Consider the following 25,973-nt stretch of genomic DNA (forward strand, 5'->3'; position numbering starts at 1 on the left):
AGTTTCACTGCTGTAAAATGGGAATGATACATATTTCCTACATAAAGCACACTGAGATCTACTGAAGAAAAAAGGGTTATATAAGAGCTAGGTATTATAAATGGACAAGATATCTTAAGTTTGGGAGGATGGAAGTATTATCAAATGCAACTGTGTGTAACAACTTGTTTCTTCACTAATGTGTTTTTCACCAAAATAATGCAAAAAAACAAAAGCAAAAAAAAAAACCCCACAAACCATAAAACTATTGACATTTACTTAAACAGAAAATTTCATTAGTTTGATATCTGACGTGTGACTATAATGTTTATACTTTCTTCATTCAGCAGTAGACCGTAGGTGGGGTCTAGTGGTCTCAGCACAGGATTGGGAGCCAAGTATTTAATCCCATCTCTAACCTGTTGTGTTCTTGAAGAAGTCACTATTTCTACCTTAAGTTACCTCCATAAATAAAAATGGGGATACTATTTATCTACCTCTCAGCAGAGTGAAAAAACAATTTATGCTTATAATCTGCTTCAAAGATTAAAATGTTTTAAGAGTTATGTACATTGTTATAGATTTCCAAAAAAAGGTCATTTAAAAAAGGCAAGTTAGAAATCTTGGCTCATGACAGATTCAATTACAACATTCTGCTCAACTTTTTCCATAACTAATTCATGGTGTAGGTGAAGAGCTGAAAACATTAGCATATAAAAGGAGCCCCTTTATTCAAACAAGGATGAAGATTTTCCTTGCCTTGTGCTTTTTTATTTAGCATGTGTTCAGATAGCATGGAGATTTAGAAATCTGGAGTCCGAGATTTAATAAATGCAGACAAATGTGTAAACAGATTATGGTTTAGGCTCTATGAAGATGACACACCAAAATTTTGGTTTCAAACTCTTAAAAATATTGCATTTACTCTAGCCAGCTTAGCATAGTGGCCTTGAACAAACCTCAACACCTAGCTCATGAGACATTTACATTTAAATTCTCCTATACCCTTTGCCCCACCCACATAACAATGTTTAAAATACTTGAGAAGAATCTCAGTATAGTAGTACAAATGTAACTGATTTTGAAGGTGGCAATGGAGTTTATTTTAAAGTATTAAGAATACAAAATGTGAATTACCATGGAAGAGTTGCCTTTCCCTTTCCTGAGGGTAGCTCCTGGAGCACAGCGCATCTCTTCATGGTCAAGAGAAAGTTGACTAGCTCCACCGCCAGAGACATCACATCCTACCCCATAAAGGAAGAGAAAATGACAGGAACTCCTATCTGATTGCTATAAAGAGAGGTAAGAAAAATAGTCAATTACCCTACTTTTATAAGGGAAAAAGGATGGGTTACAGCAGCTACACTCATGAAAGGAAAACAGCACCTCTTCCATCTTTCACCCTGAAGGCTCCCGAAGAGCTTACAAAAATTACTCATAGTAATTGTGTCACTCACCTCTGAAATGCAGCTACCTCTGGGGTGGAATGCAGCATCTGTAATAATGCACACAGCCATACTACACAGCAGACAGGAAGTGAATACCACACCCAAATCAAATGCAGAGGGTACTCAAGCTGAAATTTGGCCTGGAGAACAAGTCAATGCCCATACGTTTTCTATTACTGCTATTTATTTTGTCTGCTCAAGGTGGCAGAGAATTTATTAAACTGCTTGTTAAAGCAATAGAGAGGAAAGTATTAAGAGAACTATGTTATACATATTAGAAACAGAGGAACAAACGCTGATTTGTAAATGCAGATGAGAAACTGACAATGGAACTTTATAAGATCAAATATGTCACATTAAGGATAGCTTGGAAATGCTTTTTAGCACTATATAAGATTCATCTTGATATAAATCCACAAAGGCACCTCCCCCAGCTCAGGAAGACGCTACGTATTTTCTCCACATACTTCCTTTTCTCTAGGTATCTTCATTATTTGGAATGCCTGTAGATCTTGCATAGAATGACAAAAGAAGACAGGTTTGACCTACTAGAACAATCCTTATGCCAAGCTTAAAGGCTGATGCTTTAGGTAGCAAAATTTCACACAATACCCAAGTGAACAGAGAAGAAGATACTTCCCTAAACCTCACTTGAGGAGAAACAGTGGGGCAAAAATGGAAGACTGCAGAGGGCCTTAAGAGCACAAGAATAGTTCATGCCCATCTGAAATGGGCATGTTTGTTCCAGAACACATCTCTTGAAGCTCCTTGAAGGCATTTCCTAAGAAGAGAAAATTAGAGTTCAATTCTTAAAAATAGACACTATGGGATGTGAAAATCATCAGTGGAATCAGTACACTTGTACTCTGTGAGGACTTCTTTTTACACTGGAGGGAAGCAGAGAAAAAATTCTCTCAATCCCAAGAGAATGTTAACCCACATTTGCTGAAGAAGGAAGTGGAAGCTGTTTATTGAAGTTGCAAGTCAAGAAAGCGAAGGAATTAAAGCTCTAGTAAATGTTATTTCTGTTGTATTGTATATTTTATTGTGCATCTTTCAGGTTTAACTGGACAAAACAGGAACAGAAATTACTGGTTGTGAAATGGAGCGGAGTTAAAGTTGTTCTAAAAAACAAACGTTACTAGTTAAAATCAGTTAGGGAAAAAGTAAGTGAAGTCCATTATTCATGTCTGAGTACTGGTGACAGTAGAATTTTCAGAACATTTCTCAATTCATCACTAACTTCGCACACTCAGGAGCTGGTCTCCCAGTAATCTGCACACACTATCTATCCTTCCCCTTGCTGGTAATCCTCTACTGCAATGACCCACCACCATTCCATTCATGATAACTTTTGAAGTTATTTCCAGCTCTAAGGCTGATGTGACCAAAGTATACACATTTGCACCTGTTGATTTCTAAGAGCAGAGTTCATTTTGCTCCAACAATATTTCTATCATAAGCATTCATCTTCTTTTCTGACCAGGAGACAAGTAAGGATCTTCATCAACACCACAGCTCAAAGGCTTCAATTTTCGTTTTGTCTGCAGCATTAGTTTTCCAGGTTTTACATCAGTAAGTCGCGATAGCAAAATAATGAACTTTTCACCAGTCAACCTTCGTACATTTCAAGATGCCACTGTTTTCAACACTTTTGGAAGGAAAGCCATGGCCAAGCAGGATGCCTCTGTTCTGCCATGATAGCTCTTGTTGGAGAAAATAGAGGGTGATTTTCTGTTGCCTTCCCTCCAGTTTATGGCTGCCATAGGTTAAATCATGGTTCACCTCTTCCGCCATTTGATGGCATTTCTTGCATCGGGGTCCCATTATCTCCCCATGCCCTCATCTCTCTGAAACCACTGACACTTTTTGAGGCTTCAGCCAGTCGCAGATGGTACTGCCATTTTGATAGCAGCCAATAATACAGCCTGACCTGGTTGTCACAGTCTAAATGTATTGGTAGCAGCCAATAATACAGTCTAGACTAGCTATCACAGTCTAAATGTTTAGGAGAAAACAATTTGAGACAACTTTCTTAAAAGACCCATTTCTCAGAACCATAACTAGTACAAGTTTTACCTTAACTTCTCTATCAAGAAATGAAACAATAAATATTAAAGATGATTCTTAACTTGAAGAATAGCGGATTATGACTTAAAAGCCTTGGAAAAATCTCTGATAGTATACTACATACAGTTCCAGTAAAGAGCTGAATTAATTTGTACTCTGAATACCTGAGCTCTAGGGATAAGGACTTGAGGACCAATTGTCTTGAGAATTGACTTGATGTTTTGTTATGAGGAGGTTTGTTTTTTTTAAATGTACATATCAGAAAATGGAAAGGAAAAAAACTTACTACCTTGGATCAGCTGCATCCAAGATGTCAGAGTGTTGTTTGAGTTAGTGTAATTTTTGTGGGAAAAGTCCACATACTTGGAATGTTATCACCTGACTTGGAATGTTATCACCATACTTATTTCTATAGGGAAATGGGCACAATGGGAAGCATTATGGACCAAATTCACTGGTGCACCTAGTCAAGGGGACAAGGGAAATGATTTTGGGAACATGTTTTAGAAAAAATAAGACCATAAGAACTCTTGACATTTTCTTTATGTTTGTGTATTGCTTTCTGTCCGAGACTGTAAGCTCTGTGGGACAAATGCTGTCTCTTCAGGTGTGTTTGGAAAGCTCTTAGCACATTGTGGGCATATAATAATAAATATCAAGTTCCAGTTAAAAGTGATTCTACAAATTTCATGGCTGGGCATATTATGTAAAAGACACATAGCTATGCCATAATCAAATGTGCATCAGGCTACCTGGACTTGTGAACAGCAGGACTGAAAACAAGTCACTGTATTTGCGAAGACTGGGCACTGAAATAGATCAACCCTTAAAATTCGCTGTAAAGGTTATAGACTTGGTGACTTGCAGAAAAGTCCTTGTTTTATCAAGGTATTCAACTCCCCCTCACATCCAAATCATGGAGATCTAACTCCCCAGGTGAGCCATGGAGAAAAAGTAACAACAGAAGTTGAAAATTTGAAACAGCTTTTAGTAAGAACCTCAGGCAAAGGGGTGAAGTATCATCTTGTTCTCGTGGAAAATGGTGAACGGAGAATGAATCGAGAGTCTAGAGTACAATGACATTAAGTAGAGGTGGTGATAACCAAAAAAGCTGCCCAAAGATCAAAATCACAAGAAGAGCTGGCCAAAATCAAGTCCCTCTGCATCTACAAGCACAACTGGAGATTCTTGAGTTTCTTAATGTGTAAAAACAAGATGGATAGCCCAGCTGCAGGAGTGAGATATGCATAAACAGTTGCAAGCTAAGCCTCCGGAACAGTAAAGAAACTGGACTTCAGAGAAACCAGAAATCCCACTTGAGATACTAAAAATACAGGGAGCAATAGTGCTTTTGGAATCCCGGGTACCAGATACACTAAAATGGAAGTTGTGGGGGAAGTTTAATTTTTTTCCCCACATTTTATAAATATTGAACAGGAGATACCCAAGGAACAGGCCTATTTGGTGGTCAGCATAAAGAAAGAATGAGAAAAAAGTTCAAGTAGTAACAAAGCTAATAATAGGGATACAAGTGGCAATCAAGTCACACACACACTAATCCTCATTCTAAAATGGATATCCTCTCTTATTTAAGAAACGTATATGTGAAGAAGTCCAGAAATAAAGACAGAATGTCCTTTCATTACTGGTATTTTAAAAGTTATCTGGAACTGAAGTTTGAGAAAACTATTCCCTCTTCTCTACCCTGATTAGGCCTTCTTTACTGCTGAATATGTAACAGGTTTGGTTTTCCATCTAGCTACTGATTTTCTCAGAGGTGATCTTGCAATAGCTAGAGAGAGTCTGGGCTTGTACTTTGACACAGTCAGACGATCAGAAAGAGAAGGAGGACAGAATTTTGGAAGTCATTCTACCATGTCAGAAGAAAGGGTATCTTATTGTGTCTGAAGATGTACACATTATCCTCATCATCATCTTTCTTGCACTGACGGAAATTTCTTAGAATTTTCATATATAAAGCAACAGTGATCAACAAGTCTTTAGTTCCGCAAAGAACATTTTTCAAACCTTTTGGAAGACATGCATTTCCTATGCAGAAACAGAAAAAAGAAAAATTCTACGCAGTTTTAGCTATGTATTTAAAAAGACCTAACCAAATGTAGACCATTTGAGACCATATATATATATATATACATACATACATACATATACATACACATACATACATACATATATATCACATTCTGCTCTGTAAAGAAAGATAAAGTGCATTAACACAACTAAAGGTGGAGCTAGTAAAATTTTTCAATCAAAGAAATTACCCAATATACAGAGGTAATAAGTAAAAAAAGAAAAACCTGATTTAATAGATTAACATTAACATTTACTTACTTTATTTTTCAGAAGAAATTTGTTCCTACAGATCAGAATCTCACGCAACCACTTGAGGATTTCTGTGCTGCTGAGCATCTGATGACCAGTTAGTTTCTTGCAGATATAGAAAAGCATTTGTGAACTGCAGAAAAATGAAATTCAGTATTAGCTATATTATCTAATAACCCAAATACAATTTCTTGATAAAGACATAGCATCATAGAACTGAAAGGGACCTCGAGAGGTCATCTAGTCAGTCCCCGGCAGCAATAAGTATTATCTAGACCATCCCTGATAGGTGTTTGTACAACCTGCTCTTAAAAATCCCCAATGACGGAGATTGCACAATCTGCCTAGGCAATTTATTCCAGTGCTTAACCACTCTGACAGTTAGGAAATTTTTCTTAATGTCCAACCTAAACCGCCCTTGCTACAATTTAAGCCCATTGCTTCTTGTCCTATCCTCAGAGGTTAAGAACAACAATTTTTCTCCCTCCTCCTTGTAACAACCTTTTATGTACTTGAAAACTTATGTCCCCTTTCAGTCTTCTCTTCTCCAGACTAAACAACCCCAATTTTTTCTATCTTCCCTAATAGGTCAGGTTTTCTAGACCTTTCATCATTTTTGTTTCTCTTCTCTGGACTTTCTCCAATTTGTCCACATCTTTCCTGAAATGTGGCACCCAGAACTGGACACAATACTCCAGTTGAGGCCTAATCAGCGCGGAGTAGAGCAGAAGAATTACTTCTCGTGTCTTGCTTACAATACTCCTGCTAATACATCCCAGAATTGTGTTTGGTTTTTTTGCAACAGTGTTACACTGTTGACTCATATTTAGCTTGTGATCCACTATGACCCCCAGATCCCTTTCACCAGTACTCCTTCCTGGGCAGTCATTCCCCATTTTGTATGTGTGCATATATCTATATATCATTACATGGCATCAGGAAATTAATAGGAATATCCTATATGACATAATAGTCCATTTAAAATATAAAGAGTATATTTTAAATAACAAAGCTGTCCCCTTCCACCTCCCAACAGGCCATTTTTTATTCCCTAGAGGAAATTAAGTGATTTTGGTAGTTCTCAGATGTCCAGTCTTCAGGGCTGTTGATTCAGAAGATCTCCATTTATCACAGAACTGATAACACACTGATATCACAGATCCAACTCTGACAGTGGCAGTACATGTTTACCTACATTGCCCTAATGTGTCTCAACTCTGTTAGTAAGGAACACACATCTAGGAGTGTTCGTTCAAATTCATTCAGTACTCTGTTAAAACTGCCAAAGAGTCCCAATTAGTGTCAGTTTTTATGGGTTTTTTGCCCCCAGCCTGAACAGACAACACACTCATTATAGCTATATAATATAGTTTCAATTACTGCTAGCCTAGGCAAGACTCAAGCCAAAAATGTAAAGGTGAAAGCCTATCCCCATTACCAATCCCTGAAGCCATATAATGCACCAATGAAGACTAATTTATTGATGCAGAGAGCAATGTGTTCTGAAAACGTATACTAAATTCCTTTCTCCTACTAAAAAAAATTGTGTACTGATACACATCCGATGTCAAAACATGAAATATTTTAAGTTTATTTTCATGATTCAATTTCAGGTTCATGCAGGGTCACATGCCTTCTTGTAAGTGCTGTAATACCTTTTCCCTAATAGTCCCATCTATCGAGTCAATTGCTGCAATTGCTATATTATAAGTTATAAGATAAAATGCAAGATTATCTTAGTCAATAGAATTCTTTATTAAAAAAACCCTTTAGGACTAGTCAGGTGATTCACGCACCAGTGAAATGAACTTCCACATAAAGGTGAGCTTTAGATTCAGAAATAATATTAAGTAGTTCCATAAGTGTGGGTTTTCTGGATTTCTCCTGCCTTAATGCATAAATATTTTTTTAAAAAGCAAATAGTAAGTATTTCAATCAGATAAGATAAAAATTATAAACATATTTTTAATTAACAGCGACAAGTTACAACTGAATACTGGATTAAAAAACCTCTGACAAAGCTAGCAAGGTATCTGTCATGCAATTTCTGTAAAATTTAACTAGTACAATGGAAAAAGATTTCTGTGAAAATAAACAAGATAGCGTATACATGAATAGTTTTGGTTTTAGAGACATTGAAACTACATGGCTTTTTTCAGACAAGTATAAACTACAGCTACTTCAAAAGAAAAGATATCTCAGACAGGGTTATTTATCTGATTTACAAAAGCTAATTTACCTACCTAATTTCCCAAAATGTTTCTATGGGTGCATCTGGATTCCATAAATCAATGCTGTCTAACTGATGAAGAACTAGCAAGGCCTGAATTCAAAACAGAGTAGCTTTTCACTTAAGAGAAAATAATTTGCAAAAGTACTTCAGCATATGCAGCAAAGTAGATTAAACATATATGAATCCAAGTATTAATTATATTTACATTTAAAATAGTAAATCTAATGGAAAACAAAAATATGCAGTCTTTTTTTATGGAAAAGCAAAAGTTCATTATAAAGCAAGCTTCCATAATCATCTTTTAGCTTTTATTAAATATTTGCAACCCAAACTTGATACATTATCTTGTAGTACTTGCATGTAAAACTCCAAAATGAACCAAGGACATGTCAAGTCTTTTAAAAAGGGAATTTTTTTACTTAAGTGTTTACTTCAATGACCCATCAGGAAAAATGTAATGAAACAGCAATCCTGCTGGTATAAAACTAGAATAGCAACAATAGACCATCTGTAGTTGAAGAATTCTCTGTTTTAAGAGAAGAGGGGCAATTTCTTTGGTTTTCAACTTGCAAAAAGGTGATTAAAACAACAGTACGTTCTGACCAGAACTGGGAGAGTATTAGCAAGCATATTTCAAAAATATTCATTTTCATTTTTAAAAACTATGTTTGCACCTCTTTGGGGTTTATTTTCTTCAATTATTCTCTTGGACAAGTTTATTGGTTTAAGGAAACAGCAAGGTTTAAACAACTATTGAAAAATGTTTGCAGAAAAGTAATTATGAATTTTAAATATGCATAGTCACACCAGAAACTTGAAAGAACAGAAATGTACTATGTGACCTATGTGCCCAATCAAAAGTGACAGCTCATATAGCAAATATTCACAAATGAGCTCAATACCAATAATTTCTTCGGGAAAATATTTGGCAAATAAATGCGAGAAAAGTCACAAAGTCACGGACAATTAGCAGCAGAAAAAGTAAAATTGCTGGTTATAAGTTATTCACCCAAATACAGTTATGGCAAGCTCTCAAGAGCAAGGGAAATTTAAATTAAAAGCTGCCACTTCATCCTTAACTATACTTGGGTATTGTGACAAATGAGATGCTTCATGTAAGATCACCTACTGTTTGAAGACCCCTGCTAAAATGACAAAGAAATTTAATACTTTGGTGTTTATAAAAAAAATTAAATGAATAAATAAATAAATAAATAAAATCAATGATAGAATAAGCAGCTCTACCTCAAATTCCTAACTTTATCAATCTAACAAATTCCATGAAAGCAGAGATTGTAAGAGCTGTGGTGGCAAAATAATACCATTGAAAGTGACATTTCCATCAGCTAGGGCAGATCCCCACACACTTGTGTAGCAACTTTTAATGATTTTCAGAATAGTTCGTAACAGGAACCACTTTGAAATAACTAAGCTAGAAGAAAAAAAGATGGTAAGTGGGTTAAAGATTGAGGACATAAAACACACCAGATTCTCAGCTAGTGTAAATTGCTGGTACTCCATTCAAAACAGAGCTACCCCAGCTTACTCCAGATCAAAGTCTGGCCCAGCATGCCTAAACTAAGTAACATAACTAATGGAAAATCAAATCCTTCATCTAATACAATACTATACATTAGAGGATGGGTTTGGCGGAGTTTGTCATATTTAAAATTGTCCAAAACACTTTCAAGCCAATCACAGCATGCTTATTTAAAAAATAAAAATACCACTGTATTCTGGGCCAGAACAACATACCCAGAATACAGATACTACAACATTTGGAGTGATTATCATTGATGGAAATGCTGCAATGCAAGCCGCAGAATTTAGCTACAAAGATTGAGTGAAGCAGTAAAAGGAACACACTGAAGAATGTTTTAGATATCCTTTCCTTCAATATTTGAAAGTTTTCCCCCTAGAAGTGTGGAAGATGGAAATCTTAGACACAGTGCTCCTGATGGCATGTGAGAGCCTCAAACCACAGTAATCCAGGACAATTTAATAACTTGTAATTTAACTGGGACATAGAAATGTATAACAGATTTAAAATATATTGAAACTAGAGATGTCAATTTCTTTTGGTGTGTGAGAAGGAAAGATTCTATCACCATGAAAACACATGAACGTACCAAACTGAATGGCAACTTACTCAGCGGCCTTACATTAGCAATATGGCATGGACGGCTTAGAAATCAATCTTTGTGTTTTGCCTGCTGGACTACTGAAGCTCATTTACCTCAAGTGTGATGCACTTTAATTACAGAGCAAGCAGAGAAAGGATTTTAACAGCCTTAGGGTTAGAAGTACTTGCCTGCTTATATGCCCCCTCCACATTTGCTGATTCAGAAAGCAACAATCATTGGCCATGGTCCCAGAGGTAAAATGAATGTTTATCTCTGCCAGTCAGAAAGAACTGGGGCAGACAGGCAGGCTGTTAGTGGAGGGATTTTAACAGTGCTCTCTACAATGTAGTGGAAGATCCATAAAATCCCTTCTGAAATAGATCTTGGTTAAGACCAGCTTCAGTGAGGAACAAATCTCTCAGTGAAATGGGAGGACCACAGAAAACAATTCCCTATTATACCTTTGAAATCTTTCCTTAAATAGGTCTTTGCTGTATTGCAAACTTTCAACTGAACATACGTTTAGAAAAATGCATCAATACAGACCAAACACTAAGGGTTCTCATCTACACACCAAGTTATTGAGGACATTGCTACAGTGCAGTCAAAGTCCCCGAGTGCTGTACCCACGGCCATGCTGCAAGCTGGTGCGCTGCAAATTCACACCCTAGCTTGCAGAGTGGTAACATGCCACGTAGACAAGCTCTAACACTCAACTTTGGAAACAAAGTGATCAATACTTAAAAGCTTTTACACAAAAAGCCTGATATGCTTGGCACAATTCGCAAGTTAATCACCCTGCGTGGGGAACACCACTTCCCTTACCTCCATGGCTTCTTGAGCTATTTCTGGCATGTTGGACTGTGGAACAAGTTGTACAAGTCCAGTAATTAATTCAGCAGTGCTACTCTGTGTCTCAGGCCCTTGCTTCCTTGGATTCTAAACAGTAAAGGGAAAAAATGGTTTAAAAAGCAACATTGTTGAGAAATGGGCCATGTTTTATCTGCTCTGAAAATGCAGACCCCTTCAACACCTTGGCCAACAGCATTCACAGAACTAAATTAACCGCAGGCAGACTTCAGGTGACTACTTTCACAGATCCTCATACAAGTAAAGAGGGATTGGTGAGTTGGGTTTTTTTTGTTTGTTTGTTTATTTTTTGAGATAGTCCTTGAATGTCATACTTTTTTGGGGCAATCTAGAAAAAAAAATTCAAACTGAAAAGTAAACGAAACAGACAATAAAATTTCACAATCCTCACTATAAGATTCAAATTGTAATGAAATTATTATGATTTGGCAATATTGTACATCCAATGTTATTTTCAAGATGTACATGTAACATAATTGGAACTAATTTCTGATACTTGGGTTAGAGTTGATCTCCATATTATGATTTGCAGAATCCCAGAAAAATTATTTGAAAGGAACCTTACGGAATACCCATTATGACATCAATTTACAAAATAACCATATCTTATTAAGTTTACTGTCCTCTCTTTTTCATGTCTCCCTTATGATTCTTTGGTGACTTTCCCTCAGTCTTTCCACAGACCGTTACTCATAACATCTCTTCTATCTATTTTTAGAAGTTGAGTTCATCAATTTTTCCTCTACTATTCTTTTTTTGTTTTTCTGCTTGAGATTTTTACCCTTATTCTTTTTCCTGATCATATTTTCTTCCCCAATCCATTTCCCCTCTATTCAGGTTTACGGGTTTTATACTCTATCACTTTAATCTGGCGCTCTCTAGAACCAAAGAACTTCATGCCCTGCAGTCTCGCTATCTTGTTGTCTCATTCTTGACACAATGATCAGCAACTAGGATGACTGTCTGGGATCTGTGCCAATGCACTGCCCAGGTTCACCACATTACTGATAAGCAGAAGAAATACAGTGGGATGGGCCTGGTGTTTATATAATGGACATTAGGAAGGCTGCCTTCATAAATTGTCTTGATTGGATGATGGGAAGAGAAAAAAGTATCATCTTAGAGCTAAACATTCTGGATTTGAATTTTTTTTTTTTTAACACCAACTTTATGACTTTGTTTTTGGTATTTATACTTTAGTGACTTAATTTCCTAGGGTTATTTATATGATGACTTCATATTTAACAAAAAGCTAAAATGCTTTTTCAATATTTCTTTTAACACCAAGATTTCATTAATTCAACAGTAACATTTACTTACATACAGCAAGAGCTTTGGATCAGCATGTAACAGTTTTACCATGGATAACAGCAAAAACTTATAACTTCTGGTTTCCAAGTCTGTAGGTTTTTCTTTAAATTTAAGGCTTGTCATTTTCTCTTTAAATGTAAGACTCTAAGGAAAAAATATTATAGCATTTGTCAATGAAGTAGTACATATAGCGGGTTGATAATTTAACATTTTTAAAATCTTATTTTTATAATCAAAAATGCATGAAAGGGAACAATATCATAAGGCTAACAATTGTATATGCAATTCAATAAAGTATAAATATAACTTTTGTACTTTAACCTTTTATGTATTAAAAATATAGTTTGTTTAAAAATATGCTATCATTTTAATTAATATTATATGTAAGCAAAAAAGAATTTCATCTGTCAATAAGTTGCCCACAAAAGGTTTTCTGAAAGTGGGGAAAAACCTATGAAAATAATTATTCCAATACTAAGAAAATCATATATACCTAGTAATAAAATATTGTAGTGTTCTTTTTATCCCTCAAACAACAACAGAAATCAAAACATTTATGCTGGCACAGCAATCGATGGTTTTACTTTAACTTCAGTATCTTGTGGGTTTTTTTAAATACGCTTAGATTTTTAAAACAGAATTAGTTTAAATCACAGTAATGTTAATGTGCTGTTTTTCGATATTAATGTAAATGACAATACTTTAAGACAAGAACTCACTCTTCTCACATTTTAAGCAGCAGCAGTTGTGTTACTATGTTTTAATGCAATGGATCTCTGAAAAATGTGTCTTGCCGTTTTCACAAGGTGCTGAATCATTAGTAAAATACAGATGCCCGGTCTACACTACACAGTTAGGTCAACATATGGCAGTTTACGTTGACCTACTTATGTCAGTGTACACACTACAGCCTTGTCCAAATGATGCAAGTGCCCTACTACACTGACATAACAACTCTACCTCCATGAGAGGTTTACATCGATGTAGTTAGGGCAACGCAGTATCTGTGTAGACAGTGTATTCCTTACATCAGCTGTTGAGTGTCTTATCAATTTCAGAGCTCTCCTGCAGCTGGAGCCATTAAATTGACAAGGAAGCCTGGTTCCAGGCTCCCCAACCGGGCTGCTGCCAAGTCTCTGCTCCAAGCTGGGCTGCCAGTCAGGCTCCTGGCTTGGACTGCCACCCGGGCTCCCAGATCTCTGCTGCCCACCCCGGGTTTTGGCTCTACACTCCCTGCTGGGAGCCCAGCTGCTGCCCGGGCTCTGACTTCCCCATGGCCGCTGATTGGGCTCTGGGCACAGATCTCCACACTGGAGGTGAGAAGCCCAAGGAGCATCTGGGCTCCCGGCTGGGAACTGCGCACAGCTGACAGCCTTAGCTCCCAGTCCCCCACACTGCCCCCTTCAGTTGGTGGAAGCGCTCTGGTGAGGAGGAGACAGAAGGAAAGTAGCGTGATCATAGGTTGACTTAACACTGTAGTACAGAAATGCCCGTATAGTACTCTAACACAGGCTAAAGTCAGAGAAAGTTAGCTTCATTTGAAGAGGAATGCAATATTCAATATTCAATTCAATACTCATACAATATTCAATTTCCTCTTCTGTATGGGAGGAGATTCTAATGCCTCTGTTCATCCAAGCTCACCAGGGAAACTGGTATGCAATTCAGATATGAAAAAAAATCTGAACTAGGTGAGAGTCTACCACCTTTATAAGTAAGTGTGACGATCTGTCCCGAGATATGGCCTATGCACCTTCACACAAATGAACACAGAGAATTACAGTTAACTATGTAAAGTTACACTACTGGACAGAGGAAGCTCTCAGGAGCTATTTGACATCTGCAAAGAAGTTTCTTCAGTACAACTAAGAAATATGTTAATCCTTGTTCAGTGTCCTTGACGAAAGGGGGAATTACCCTCCACATCTGACAAATATCTGGATGTTGCTAATTATGAGAGCTTAAAAGTTAGTCTAATTTACAAACGTATGCCCTCATCTTGCAAAACTTACAAAGATGCGTAACTTTAAGTATGTGAATGGCTCCCATTGCATATTGGCCGTGTTGTTTCAATCTCGTTATAAACAATATTTTGACTAAACTATAAATTGTTTGGGACAGAGACCTTTTTGTTCTGTGCTTGTATAGAGCCTAGCACAATGAAATGCCAGGGTTCCTAGGTGCTACCACAATGCTATTTTTTGTCCAAACTGTATAATCTGTAATTAGCATCTAATTTTGCTTACTTTTTAAGTCTGTGAAAATAGGAATATTTAAAATGATAGTATTTCAAGTTTTACAATTTATTTTATTGAGTTTTATATGCATGAGGGACTCAACAATAGCACTGAACACAGCATTCTTTAAAAACTTAAATAAATTCATTACTGGGAAGATACCTTTCAAGCAGTAATACTGAAATTGCAAGCTTTTTAACTTCTTGATCTGCAGATTTATACCCTGGACCAAAAAAGTAGTCTCAAAGATTACAAGCCTATTCTTGAATTCTTTTCAAGTATGGCTTTGTGTAATTACAAATTTGAGACTTTATAATCCCAAACTATTTTGCTAAAAAAATTCAATTTCACTCTTAAAGATGCACAATAAAATCTTATACTCAAAGCATTTGACAAAAAGTGACAACTGTACTGCCAGAGACAACTGCTACTGTATATGATCACTTTGTCACAATTAAGGGAACTCTGAAAAGAAAAGCATGGCAGAAAGGAAGCTGTATGGTTTATCTGATCTGTGAAATGATTTATTTACTTCATACAACCTATAAGTGAAGACATGCTACATATTTCATCTGAAATGAAGTGATGTGACTACAATGGTAACTATACACAGAAAAGTCAAAGAAATTGAAGGCTTTTCTGCGGTAGTTACAATGGGTCATACTTACAGCAACAGAGGCCCACTGCCATGCAAAACAGTGACTGGTTGGCATCTGATCATGTGAGCGACAGCAGCCAATAAGAACAGAAAATAAGAAGCAGAAGACAAAGCACCACCAATCAATCTCAGAGTTGCCAAGTACAATACCCTTGCTATATTCTCAACAGATGAATATACACAGATATAAAAACTGAGTTAAACAATTCTACAACATTCAACTAAATCTGCCCAGTCATTCTCTTTTAAACAAAATACTGAATTAGGAATATTTCAGCTGCATGTATAGCTTTAGGCCTTCTGCTACAGTAAAAAACTACAGCTTTGCAATTCAGAAAACAAACAAGTTAACTTCGCACAATATAGAAAGTCCTAAACTGAAAGTTCAAAATGAGCAGAACTACTTCAAAAGTCATTTGCATAGCATACTACAGACTAATCTGTAATTTATTGAAGATTTTAATAAAGATGATCAAAGCAGTTTTCATTTCATAATGCTTGCAAATCTTTACAATTTCTGTGCTGTCACTAAGACCAAACAGCCAACATGCTTAAGATAGAGTAAGTAAAACAAACGAAAAGCATTTCAAATCAAAAACTCCTGCTCATCATCAATGTAGAAATGCAGCAGATACTGAAATTTATTCTGCTTTATGCAGCAGAGGGTAGAATTATTCTGATTATGAAGAGAGAAAAAAAAAAGGCCAAGTATTGCCTTCACTAAATAGGCCTGGATATAGCAAGACACCTTAAAAGAACAGTCAGACTGTATTACAGAAAGTAGATTATTTCTATCTTATCAGTCTGAGAGCAGCATAAAAAGCTAAGAAACAAGATCACTAATTAACTCAGTAGGAATACTTTGTGAATACACAGAATACTGCAAGGTTTACAGAGCATGTAAGGCTCTCTGTTGCTTTAGCGATTGCTACATTTTTATTCTATCTTCCAGACTAACATTGATGAATAAAAACAGCAGGAATGGAATGGAGACAGAAAATGCAATGGACAGAAATTGTTAAATCACAGCCCCAAGGCTTACCGGTGTCATACGAATTGCTGGATGGGCCCCACAACCCTGCACAGCTTTCTGAAGCGTTTCACTGAACATGCTGCGGAGTTCCACGGCGTGACAGTACACAGCATCAATCTTGGGCCACCAGTCCACTTCAGACTAGGAAGAAAATACAGTGGTACTTAAAAAGTAGCAGGTCATACAAATCACAATCTATTTAAAACAAAAAACCAAAACAGACTACTTGCTGTCATAATTGGTTTTTCAGTCAGTAAATACTTCAAGATCAATGTCATTTAGACTGACATTGGAGAAGTTAGTAGCAGGTTACAAAAGCAAGCCAAATTAAAGAAGTTGCAACTTAAAGTCCAGTTTAAGACATGAATATTCAAAATGGGCTATGAATTACTATTCAAAGGGCAAATAGTTTTTACAACAAATATTTCATTAACTTGGAATGAGTTTTTTTTCTACTCCAAGTTTTCTGTTTTCTTTTGCCAGAAGGGGTTAAATTAAGACCTTTTCCCTAATGGTTTTGTGCTTCATCAAAAACTACTTCCATACTCGCAATATTAGGAAACATGCAGTCACTTTTATCGAAGACGAGTGGGCATGGAGAGTTGTGCTTTAGCATTAAAGACCAAAAAAGGCTCAAACTCAGCCGGAAAGCAGTGCAAAGTCCATGTATGAACTGCACATTCTATTAGACAACAAAAATTAAGCAGGAATTGTTATAGAAAAGAACCATTTAAAGGCCAAAAGTTAATTTTATAAATGTTTTAAAACAAAAATCAAATTTCATGTTTCAGTGAAAGGGAATAGTTACAGTAGCTTTCTGTTAAAAGCTCTTCCCGTAGCTAGTGCAAAACTACTACAAGCGCAGCCCTAGGGAGAGCCACAGGGTTTGGGGAAGGCTACTGCTTTAGCAAAAACCTGTGATGCTCCAAGTTACACAGTGCAATGTGGTTTAAGTATTTTTAAATCTCTCTGGATTATGGGTTTAATCTCTGTTCTAGGAATTTTTACTTTTTTAAAATAAATGCGTGTCCTGTCTTTTTACCCCACACCAAATGGAGATAATAGGGGTAAGCCTCACCCATCTGTTCATTGCATCTACCTGTTGTCTCTCATTTTATACTTGGATTACAAACTCTTTTGGGCAGGGACCACCTACTTTGTATGCGTGTACAGCGCTTGCCCTAATAGGGCCTTTTTCCATGATTAGGACCCCTAGGCACTGCATAATATCACCAATACCAACTAGCACATATGTAGCATTTTACAAAGGAGGTACACATCATTACCATTTTATGGATGAGAAAACTGAAGCACAGAGAAGTGAAGTGACTTGCCCCAGGTCACCCAGTAACTGAGCTGGGTATGGAACCCAGATCTGTCGAGTCCCAGTCCATTGCTCCATCTACTAGGCAATAGTGCCTCCCATAATACAAATAATGAATCTGAGGTCTTCCTCCCCTAAATGATCAATGTCAATACACTGGAAAGAGCAAGAGGGGTTGGAGCAGTGAAGAAACTGCTGCCATGCAACTATGGGGATTAGAATCTCGGCCTATTTTGAAACCTGATAAGTGGATAATGAGGAAGCTTGTTATGCAACAGGAAAATAGCACTTTATATTAAAAATGATACAACAGACATGCTTTTTCATCCTCACATTTCAGCACATTAAATTTGTACTGAGATGCAGCCCTGTAACTCAGTGAGCCCAAGGTCGAAGAGACCTAAATCCATTGTCCATAAATGGGCAGATCCTAATGATTGTGCTAGAACGAGTAGAATGAGCACAGTGCGCAAGATTTAGTCTACTGCTAATATTCTATTCAAATGAATATTTCAATTCCTAAATAAAATCAACCACCTCTAGGCTAACTAAATACTTTTAAAACTTACATTTGTGATTATTCGCTGGAGTGAGTTTACCAGCACATAATGAAACGTTGATGGGGAATTCTGTGCCAAGCAGATCTAGAAGGAAAACATTAATATAAAAGCCATTTAGGAAAACTGTTATTCTTTAATATCTCTCAAGATCAGATTGAACAAAGCACCAAAGCCCTTTTAGTAAATTAAAAAAATTTCAATACAAGCAGCATCAGAACAGCAGACATATTGATACAAAATACTCAATACAAAGAATTTGACAAATATTAGTAAGTTTGAAATTATTTATGAATTTCTGGCTGCCACTAGCACACCCTTGATATCTGACAAGTCATAAATAGCATCAGGAGACACTACTTGTCCATAAAATCATGGCCTCACCTTAAGGTATGGGTTCTTCTGAGGGTTTATGCGAAAGCAGGAAACTAAGCAGTCTATCATAAGGTCTACATCTGCATTCTGATTGCCTCTTGAGAAAGGTTTACTTGGATTAAACAGCAAGGTCTACACAAAAATTCAGATAACAATGTTATTCCAGTCTGCTTGTAATATATCACTAATTTGTTAAAAAAAAAATGAGAGTAGGTCACTCTAAACGTTACAATTTTTAAAATCTGCTAACATTCGTTATTTCTGAAACCTCTTAAATAATATTTAATTTTTTAAAAAGTCAACTTTTATATATTTAATAGAGACAAAAAAGAAAATTCAGAAGCTATCCCTTGCTTTTTAATTCACCCATATAATCTCAGAAGCTTGGTTGATTACATGTTGCAATACCCAGAGCTAAAGATGTATTTGGAATAGCAAGAAGTGGTTTGGGCATTACATAGGGGATGTAAGTGGGTAAATGTTGTATGAAGAGAATATAAAATTCCTTAGTGCTATTTAATCCAAAAGGCATTCAGCAGAAACAAAATGTAGGAAGTCAAGAGACAATGCGGGATTTGAGAGAAGGAAAGTAAGGAGTGAATGAAGAATACTAGAGCTGCAATATTGGTGTAATTATAATACTAGAACATGCACTGCTTGCTTATAAAAATGCTACCAAAGATACTCCAAGACATTGGGCTCATTAGTAAAAGACAAACGAATGAATTTTCTCATCAGATCTAGAAAATGACAAAATGATTTCCAGACTCCTCTCTTTTCCTCTTTACCTTAAGATCATCAACCATGGACTGCACTAGAAGGAAAATGACAGAATTATCTTCCCAGTTGATGTAGGTGGATGCTTTGCACAGTTTAACACAAGCAATAGCAGCACTTTCAGTCAGCTGTCTGCTCCCACTATGGCTTGCAAGTGCTTTCCTGAGGTTGTCCAGAAACAGTTTCTGCAGAATTCAAACATAAAAACCAAAAAAGAAAAAGAAAGAAATAGTTATAACCGATGTTTTAGGAGCTGTGGACAGAGCTTTTACATTTTTAAATACAAAAAATGGAAATACTGGTGTATCAGTTTAGAAAAGTATATTTTATTCATTACACACTCACTTTGGACCATTTACATTTGTGTGACGATACCATGATATATTCAGCTTGGCAGTGGCCAACTTGGATGCTCCAAGGATTGCTTATTTTTAGTGTAGCCAAGTCAATTCTATCTGTGTTACAGAACTTCATTGGCACACCAAACTTTTCAGGTACAAAATATACCAGAAGGACAGAAGAAGGTCGTGTTGGTGGGGGAGTGGCACTATATGTGAAAAAGTGTAGAATCAAATGAAGTAAAAATCTTAAACCAAACTGTACCACAGAAGCTCTATGGATAGTAATTCCATGCTCATTAGAAGAATATAGCAGTAGGGATATATTACAGACCACCTGACCAGGATGGTGATAGTGACTGTGAAATGCTCAGGGAGATGAGAGAGGCTATTCAAGTAAAAAACTCAGTAATAAGTGGGGGATTTCAACTATCCCCATATTGACTGGATACATATCATCTCAGAACAGGATGCAGAGATTAAGTTTCTTGACACCTTAAATGATTGTTTCTTGGAGCAGCTAGTCCTGGAACCCACAAGAGGAGAGGCAATTCTTAATTTAGTCCTATTTGGAGCACAGGATCAGGTCCAAGAGGTGCATATAACTGGACCACTTGGTAATAGTGACCATAATATAATTAAATTTAACTCCCTGTGGTGAGGAAACCACCACAGCAGCCCAACACTATAGCATTTAATTTCAGAAAGGGGAACTACACAAAGATGAGGACGTTAGTTAAACAGAAATTAAAAGGTACAGCACCAAAATCAAAATCCCTGCAAGCTGCATGGAAACTTTTTAAAGACACCATAATAGAGGCTCAACTGAAATGTATATCCCAAATTAAAAAAAAAAAAAATAGTAAGAGAACCAAAAAAAGAGCCACCGTGGCTAAACAACAAAGCAAGAGAAGCAGTGAGAGGCAAAAAGGCATCCTTTGAAAAGTGGAGGTTAAACCCTAGTGAGGAAAATAGAAAGGAGCATAAACGCTGGCAAATAAAGTGTAAAAATATAATTAGGAAGGCCAAAAAAGAATCTGAAGAACAGCTAGCCAAAGACTCAACAAGTAATAGCAAAAAAAAAAAGTCAAGTACATCAGAAGCAGGCAGCCTGCTAAACAACCGGTGGGGCCACTGGACGACAGAGATGCTAAAGGAGCACTCCAGGACGATAAGGCCATTGTGGAGAAACTAAATCAATTCTTTGCATTGGTCTTCAAGGTTGAGGATGTGAGGGAGATTCCGAAACCTGAGCCATTCTTTTTAGGTGACAAATCTGAGGAACTGTCCCAGATTGAGGTGTCATTAAAAGAGGTTTTGGAACAAACTGATAAACTAAACAGTAATAAGTCACCAGGACCAGATGGTATTCACCCAAGAGTTCTGAAGGAACTTAAATTGCAGGACTACTAACTATAGTCTGTAACCTATCATTTAAATCAGCTTCTGTACCAAATCACTGGAGGATAGCTATTGTGATGCTAACTTTTAAAAAGGGCTCCAAAGGTGACCCTGGAAATTACAGGCCGGTAAGCCTGACTTCAGTACTGGGCAAACAATAGTAAAGAACAAAATTGTCAGACACATAGATGAAAATGTATGGGGGGGAGGGGAAGAAGGGGTCAATATGGTTTTTGTAAAGGGAAATCATGCCTCACAAATCTACTAGAATTCTTTGCAGGGGTCAACAAAGATTTGGACAAGGGGGATCCAGTGGATATAGTGTATTTAGATTTTCAGAAAGCCTTTGACAAGGTCCCTCACCAAAGGCTCTTAAGCAAAGTAAGCAGTCATGGGATAAGAGGAAAGGTCCTCTCATGGATTGGTAACTGGTTAAAAGATAGGAAACAAAGGGTAGGAATAAACGGTCAGTTCTCAGAATGGAGACAGGTAAATAGTAGTGTCCCCAAGAAGCCTGTACTGGACCCAGTCCTATTCAACAGATTCATAAATGATCTAGAAAAAGGGGTAAACAGTGAGATGGAAATATTTGCAAATGATACAAAACTACTCAAGATAGTTAAATCCCAGGCTACAAAAGGATCTTTCAAAACTGGGCAATTGGGCAACAAAATTGCAGATGAAATTCAATGTTGATAAATGCAAAGTAATGCACATTGGAAAACAATCCAAACTATACATATAAAATGATGGGGTCTAAATTAGCTGTTACCATTCAAGAAAGATCTTGGCGTCTCTGTGGATAGTTCTCTCAAAACATCTACTCGATGTGCAGTGGCAGTCAAAAAAGCGAACAGAATATTGAGAATCATTAAGAAAGGGATAAATTATAAAACAGAAAATATCATACTGCCTCTATATAAATCCATGGTACACCCACATCTTAAATACCGCGTGCAGATGTGGTCACCCTATCTCAAAAAAGATACATTGGAATTGGGAAAAGGTTCAGAAAAAGGCAACAAAAATGACTCGGGATATGGAACGGCTGCCATGTGAGGAGAGATTAATAAGACTGGGACTTCCCAGCTTGGAAAAGGGATGACTAAGGGGGGATATGATAGAGGTCTATAAAATCACAGCTGGTGTGGAGAAAGTAAATAAGGACATGTTATTTACTCCTTCTCATAACAAGAATTAGGGGTCACCAAATGAAATTAATAGGCAGCGGGTTTAACACACAAAAGGAAGCATTTTTTCACACAATGCACCGTCAACCTGTGGAACACCTTGCCAGAGGATGTTGTGAAGGCCAAGACTATAACAGGGTTCAAAAAAGAACTAGATAAATTCATGGAGGATAGGTCCATCAATGGCTATTAGCCAGGACAGTCAGGGATGGCGTACCTAGCCTCTGTTTGTCAGAAGCTAGGAATAGGCAACAAGGAATGGATCATTTGATGATTACCTGTTCTGTTCATTCCCTCTGGAGTACCTGGCATTGGCCACTTCTGGAAGACAGGATACTGGGCTAGATGGACCTTTGGTCTGACCCAGCATAGCTGTAATGTTCTTATTACCACACATTGCAAAAAAAAAAAAAAACAACCAACCAAAAAAAAAAACAAAAAACCCACCACCCACAAAGTTCAGTTTAGATTAGCAGTAATGTAAAACTTGATTAAGGGACTTGGGGAAGAATAGCAGGATTCAGAACTCTAGGAGTTCTCTCCTCTCAAGCCCAGCAGGAGCTGTAAGTGCTAAGGTTGCAGTTTGTTCTGCACAAACCCTTTTTTTAGTTCCAGGAATTGAATTGTCAGGAGTAGCTATACAACCCTCATCAAGCAGGATATATGCCATTACACGAAGCTCTGATGGTAGGGAAAGTAAAAGGCTAGGTGAGAGCTCCAAGAAGCCTGAATAGTAGGAAAAAGTAGGGATTTAATAGGGGGGTTTAATGTGGGTTTTTAAGAAAAAAACAGAGGCAGAATAGGCTTATATCAGAGAGTATCGAGTTTTTAAACAATATAGGATATGCCAAGACAAATACCCTATTGAATTCAGACTTGTTTTCACTACAACATTTTAGCTTTCTTCACCTTGTTTATTTTGGTTTCCTCCACCACATCCTTGGCTATATCTTGGATGATTTCTGGACACAGGACAAGAAGAATGATTTGCAGTGGCCAAACTGCTGCTTTACGTTTCGTGCTTTCGGCAAACCCATCCACCAAGTCAAACAACTTCTCTGCACAATCTACATTATAAAACAACCAAATGACTACGGAAGAAACACTGAGGGGGAAAGTGTTTAAATATCCTGTTATGTTTAGCTCATAATCCTAGTTTGCAAAGAACGTTACTCAAAAGAAAAAGCACTAAAAATCTTTGGACTTTGGTTCAATAAAGAACAAAAGAAATATGAGCAAGACAGTCACAAACGTAATTTATTCACTAGAAATGACTACTACAAAGCATTCCAGAAATACATATGATCTGTGGATGAAGACTTATGTCAGAGCTAGGTATAATTGTCTGCAGAAAGAAATCGGAAATAAAAAAAAAGAGGATTTCAAACATCTAAAGGGGAAAAAACATTGATCAAAAATATTATTCTATGAAATATTGTAACTGACATGTACAAATGCCAAAATTTGCTTTCACTATTTTCCATAATTTTTAAAATCAATGATATTCATTCTTTTTCCAGCTAACCAACTCACTAAATAGTAGCTGAAGATTTAAACTGTGAAAAACTTTCCAGAATTCTGGTTTGCAGACACTAAAATATGCATTTACAATTAACAGACATTTCAGCCTGTTTTCAGAGTTCAGATACAGGTCCTATTATGACACAAATGAAAACTGGAAGGCTGTGTCTTTAGTACTGGGAAGGAAAAGAAGTTTAGCACCACTTCTGAAAGGAAGATAAAGGGGGAACAGAACATAAGAGGAAAGTACGGCTCCATCTACAAAAATAAAATTGTGTTTTACAACCATGCTTAGGCATGCCATTGTGGCTGAACTGGGCTATAAACAGCATTAAAACAATGATTCATAAAATAACTTTAAAATGTGCTTAAGTCCTTCCCTAATCAGAAAGACTAAAGCATATGCAGAGCCTTGTGTCAATACAAAATTTGTATTTGCATCCAATCTGCGAACTATCTGAGGATATACGCAGATTTGCAGGACTTTAGACATAAAATTTGGATCCGCATTCAACTGCGATTTGCAAACATGGTCCGCAAATATAAAGCGGATAGCTACAGATTTGCAGAGCTCTAAGCATATGCTTACTTGCCCTGCCTGAACAGGAATGCTTTCCTGAATCAGGGGCTAAAATGTGTATTTGTAAATTTACTTTTATTTGTATGCAAGATAGTTTATGTTTGTGCATTTTGTTTACTTGTTATGTGTACCAAAATAGAGTTCTATAAAGCAGGCCAGTTCCCACCATTACCCCCTTCCTCTCCATTTGTTGAGTGAAGGGAGATAAAGAGTGTATCCCAGGCTGCAAAGGATGACAGACAGATGCTTCTTTTATGTGAGCTGCCTGAAAAGCAAGAAGTGTACAAAATGTCAGTGAAGTTGGTGATCACTGACATAAAACTTTGTGAAAGATACAACCAATGGACTTAGCCTGATAAATCCATATTTTAAGAGATATACATCAAAATGATTTGTTACGTCTTACCCGCCATATCAGTCTGTGGTGTCTGGTAAAGCTTTGTGAATTCATCAGGATAGTTTTCCACCCAGTTCCAAAATGCCTACAGATAATTCAACATGTCTTTACACATATGCAACAATCAGTTTAGGAAATAAACTCAGCTTAGGAAATCAACTTTCAATGGAAGAGCTGACTTTATTTTGTCCTTCAGAGTCTCAGCATGCAGTGCTTTTACAGCAGAACTCATATATGTGAGTTTACAGTGAAAAGTGACCTGTCCAAAAAAGACTAGTGTTTTCCGGTTCCTAAATTCAAACAGGGGCATGAGACTGCAAATCAGTGACTGAGGAACAGCAAGAAAATTCCACTTAGAATATATCAATGGTAACATACTTGCCTTTTCAAGACTGTTTATAACGGCCAGTTGAGCTACTTTCTTTAGGGCTTTAAACTTAAATACTGTCTCTGCAAAAATAAAAAATTTTGACATTTGAAAGAAAAACTCATTTTTAACAAAATAGGTATATAATAACCCAATAAGACAGCTCAGGGATTCTAAGCACCAGTTATTTTAAAATCAGATGCTAATTATAATTTGAAGTAAAATTACACTGTTTCTAAATTAATATACAGGAATATGTTATACCAGCATAACTGTGTCTATGCTAGGGGGTCATACCACTAACTATGGATTTCTAAACAGATAGTTATGGCAGCACAAAACTAGTCTGATGATCAGCCCTAAGATACACATTTTCACAGCCTACCTTGCAATATTCGTTTCAGTTTTATGCAGTCCACACTAATATACTGTAAAAGTTCAATATCATGAACATCAGCATTATCTTCCGAACACACAGTCAGTTCCTGTAATCTAAAGAGATGCAAAGTAAAGTAATAACTCAAAACAGTAAATGATATTAACTTCTCAAAACACAGAATGTCAGCCATGGCTGACATGTTTATACTTCTGAAAAACACCTCCTACTATACAGGTGAAACGAAAACAAAACAGTACACATTTGAATATTAAAGGATCATCATCCCCTCCAGAGACTTACCGTTAGAACTTTGACAGATCCAAGAATTAAAAACAAACTTTGGATGACCACTAAGAGGTAATTTTACAGAATATTTTCATTTTATCATCATATAGAAAAGTTTCAGAGGAAAATTTCTCAACATTTCAAGATGTAAGCTACAAATGCCACCAGTTTATATTT

At 36.7% G+C, this 25,973-nt stretch overlaps 1 protein-coding gene across 1 annotated transcript in view; it reads right to left on the bottom strand.

Moving 5' to 3' along the window:
• NF1 (neurofibromin 1) overlaps positions 1-25,973 on the bottom strand; it is a 169,391-nt gene that overhangs the window by 118,589 nt on the left and 24,829 nt on the right. The window contains 13 exon segments of the mRNA XM_038375337.2: positions 1,117-1,269; positions 5,850-5,973; positions 8,084-8,163; positions 11,022-11,135; positions 12,387-12,521; positions 16,315-16,446; positions 18,199-18,273; positions 18,571-18,693; positions 19,350-19,523; positions 23,177-23,334; positions 24,775-24,850; positions 25,148-25,215; positions 25,518-25,624. Of these exon segments, the coding sequence (XP_038231265.1) occupies positions 1,117-1,269; positions 5,850-5,973; positions 8,084-8,163; positions 11,022-11,135; positions 12,387-12,521; positions 16,315-16,446; positions 18,199-18,273; positions 18,571-18,693; positions 19,350-19,523; positions 23,177-23,334; positions 24,775-24,850; positions 25,148-25,215; positions 25,518-25,624 (1,519 nt within the window).

The sequence above is a fragment of the Dermochelys coriacea genome, chromosome 17, assembly GCF_009764565.3.
Source record: "Dermochelys coriacea isolate rDerCor1 chromosome 17, rDerCor1.pri.v4, whole genome shotgun sequence".
Lineage (NCBI taxonomy): Eukaryota > Metazoa > Chordata > Testudines > Dermochelyidae > Dermochelys > Dermochelys coriacea.